This window comes from Halyomorpha halys, unplaced genomic scaffold (genome assembly GCF_000696795.3).
Source record: "Halyomorpha halys isolate HHAL.00 unplaced genomic scaffold, Hhal_1.1 Scaffold210.1, whole genome shotgun sequence".
In the NCBI taxonomy this organism is placed as follows: domain Eukaryota; kingdom Metazoa; phylum Arthropoda; class Insecta; order Hemiptera; family Pentatomidae; genus Halyomorpha; species Halyomorpha halys.
In genome coordinates, this window is record NW_027113191.1 from 1,583 (window position 1) to 5,188 (window position 3,606).

Genomic DNA, 3,606 nt, shown 5'->3' on the forward strand with positions numbered 1-3,606 from the left:
TTAAATATTCTCAATATATTTTAGTAAGGTTAAATATTCTCAATATATTTTAGAAATGGATAAAGAAGTCCTTGAAGTAGTGCTAAAGAATTTAGCAAAGGAGTCGAAAATAGCCTCGATTATAGACGTAGAATCGATACCTGCATTGCCCAAAGGAGAAAACTATACCTCAACGATCTTGAGAGTAACAGTGAAAGTGGTCCTGGGTAATGGGAGGCGGGCCAAGAAATCTTTTATCATGAAACAGATGGTGACCGCAGGAGGCAATGGAGAATACATCAAACAGAACAATGTAGCTGGAGTAGAAAGCCGGGTAAGTTTTTATAATACATTTTTACAACATTTAGTCCTTTATCCTTCCAATAAGGTCCTTTAATTCCGTCCGTTTTTGGCAGTACCCCTCTTTAGGCCTCTTTCAGGTGACCATCACTTCCAGAGTCGTCCCCAGAGTGTCCCGTTGAAGATTATTTTGGCCAACGTTCATTAGTAAATGGTCTTACTATTTCAGCCGTTTTGGTTGGATCTATACTTCTTGGCTTCTTTCTTCTTGCCCTTCAAATTGTCCGATAATATTGTTTGGGACATCCTGGAGTCTGAGAATGGCACATCTTCCCCTCCACTAGAAAGATTTAGACATCTAACCCCATGATTCGTAAAATAAAATACCGAAAAATATTATTTAGAGTAATATTGTACTTTCAGATAATGTCCGTTATACACAAACAAATGAGCTACCTAATGGAAGAATTTGAAGATACCGATGAACCTCTTTGGTGTAACTTCGTTCACTATGAACCACGATTATCTTGTATATTGTTAGAGGATCTAAAGGTAAGTTACATATATAAATATTATATATATAATTGTATGATATTGTCCGAATAGTAATAGAGCCTAAGAGGAGGAACAATTTAGTTATTTCAACTCAATCTTTGATTACTTTAATGAGAACTATGTGTAATTACTTGTCGAAATTGATGAGTCTGTTAACTACAGTGAGGGAGACAAATAGTAGCTGTTTCAAAACGTTAAAAAAAAATATATATCATTGAGAGCTGGATATATTTACTACCTACCATATACCTACAACCTACTACCTACCATATACCTACAACCTACTACCTACCATATACCTACAACACTTAAAAACTTAATAAAACATAATTTAAAGTAGAAGAATTTTGCTAAAATTTGAGGCCTAATAGAACTAATTGAAGTTCGATAGTTGCTGCTATATAGCTTTGTAAAAAAACAACATTTTCTAAAAAAATCCATTAAAAAAAAAGTAAATTTATTTAGGAAAATCTATATCTTAGGAACAATTTGGCGTAAATATGTCTATTAAAATAGAAAAATAGAAAAATATGTCACGTTAAAGCTAGTTTATTGTGCTATCGAGTAGTTGGTGACGTTTATTTTCGTACGAGTTGTATTTTTCATGATCTTTGACAAAATACATTCACAAAATGTTGATTTCTTATTGTTTAGACTAAAATTTTGAATTTATGAAAAATTATATCTCAGGAAGTATTATATATGCAACTGTCTGCCAACACTCAAATTAAAGCTAGTTCAACGTACTATAAAGTAGTTTGTTACACATATTTTCGTAGGGGCATTCGTAGGGGCAGTAGTTTGTTACAATATATCTTCGTAGGGGCAGTAGTTTGTTACACATATTTTCGTAGGGGCAGTAGTTTGTTACAATATATCTTCGTAGGGGCCGTAGTTTGTTACACATATTTTCGTAGGGGTTGTAGTTTGTCACACATATCTTCGTAGGGGCAGTAGTTTGTTACACATATTTTCGTAGGGGTAGTAGTTCGCCATACATATCTTCGTAGGGGTTGTAGTTTTTATAATATACGAATATTAATATGAATTTTGTAAACAAAATTTTGTAATTTTAACAGATTTCATGAGAACTAAACCTGAATATTGCCATGAAGATAAGTGTAATAAATTACTTTACACGCTAAGTTAACTACCTTTAATTTGAGTGATAACAGAAATTTCTACACCTTATGTTTCCTGAGATACCTTTTTTCATAAAATATTATCCAAACGACTAAAAATCAACATTTTGTGAATTGATTTAGTCAATTATCATAAAACTACTATTTCCACGATGATAAACTCTATTACCCACTTTATAGTACATTCGACTCGATTTCTTTTTAGCTCTGGCAGACATAAACAACTTCCGCAGATATATTTTTCTTAAATCAGAAATGATGTCCAAACAACTAGAAACAAATATTTTGTGCATTTCTTTTCCCAAATGTCATGAAAACTACAACCCCCGAAGATAAACGCCATAAACTACTTTATAGTTCATTAAACTAGCTTTGACTTAAGTACTAATAAATATCTGTACGTCAAATAGTATCTGAAATTTAGTTTTCTCAGAATTAATTTTAAAACTATTTTGTTTTGAAATGTTGCTTTTTAAAAAACTGTACCTCGGGAACTATTGAACGTTAGGACAGATATAATAAAGTTGCTCACAGATATAATAAAGTTGCTCACAGATATAATAAAGTTGCTCACAGATATAATAAAGTTGCTCACAGATATAATAAAGTTGCTCACACATATAATAAAGTTGCTCACAGATATAATAAAGTTGCTCCACTTTATTGTTGCTAGTTTTAAGGATATGGGGTTCCGAAAGAGAAATTAATATTTTTGAAACAACTGACAATTTTTAACCCCTCTAACTATACTTAGCAATTTTGACTAATGATTTTGCATAGATTTCATTAAAGTAATAAAATATTGGAGTGAAATAACTGACTTTATTCCAGTGTGCTCTTGTACTTTAACTTTTAGTTTCGATTTGTAGGCAAGCGGCTATAGTTGTGTTCCTCGACAAGAAGGACTGGATCTGGACCACGCCATCCTGGCCCTAAGAGCTTTGGGCAAGTACCACGGAATGGCAAAGATACTGGAACAAAGAGGAGTCATCTCCAAAGATGAATACAAGCCTTACGCCTTGATTAGCGACATGGCAGCTATAAAGTCCTGTGCTTACGCTGGTATCTTACATCTCTCTGAGGTTACTAAGGCCTTCTGGGGGCCCTCCTGGTAAGTTCTGTGCCTACGCTGGTATCTTACATCTCTCTCAGGTTACTAAGGCCTTCTGGGGGCCTTCTGTGCCTACGCTGGTATCTTACATCTCTCTGAGGTTACTAAGTCCTGCTGGGGGCCCTCCTGGTAAGTTCTGTGCCTACGCTGGTATCTTACATCTCTCTCAGGTTACTAAGGCCTGCTGGGGGCCCTCCTGGTAAGTTCTGCAATTGATAATGCTAAATATTGTCCACTTGATAAATCGATTTGGAAATGGTACCAGATTAATTTTAAATTCACCTTAGTAATATTTTCATAAGAGTAACTAACTGAATTCAACTTGTTAATTTAATTACTGGGACACAATTTTAAAATAACGTTTTTATAAATGTTTATTAGTACAATAATAAATAAAAATACCATTAAAGTCTCTTTGAGGACTGGAAAAAGGGTGTAGTATTTATGCACAAATACCTCTTTGGTTGAATTGGATCTTTACCAAATACCTCTTTGGTTGGATTGGATCTTTACCAAATA

The 3,606-nt window shown here is 33.8% G+C and overlaps 1 protein-coding gene across 1 annotated transcript in view; it reads left to right on the forward strand.

The window, feature by feature from the left end:
* LOC106679613 (uncharacterized) overlaps positions 1-3,606 on the forward strand; it is an 8,023-nt gene that overhangs the window by 1,514 nt on the left and 2,903 nt on the right. The window contains exons 2-4 of the mRNA XM_014418868.3: positions 54-313; positions 703-831; positions 2,846-3,087. Of these exons, the coding sequence (XP_014274354.1) occupies positions 56-313; positions 703-831; positions 2,846-3,087 (629 nt within the window). The 5' untranslated portion in view covers positions 54-55. The remainder of the gene's footprint in view (positions 1-53; positions 314-702; positions 832-2,845; positions 3,088-3,606) is intronic.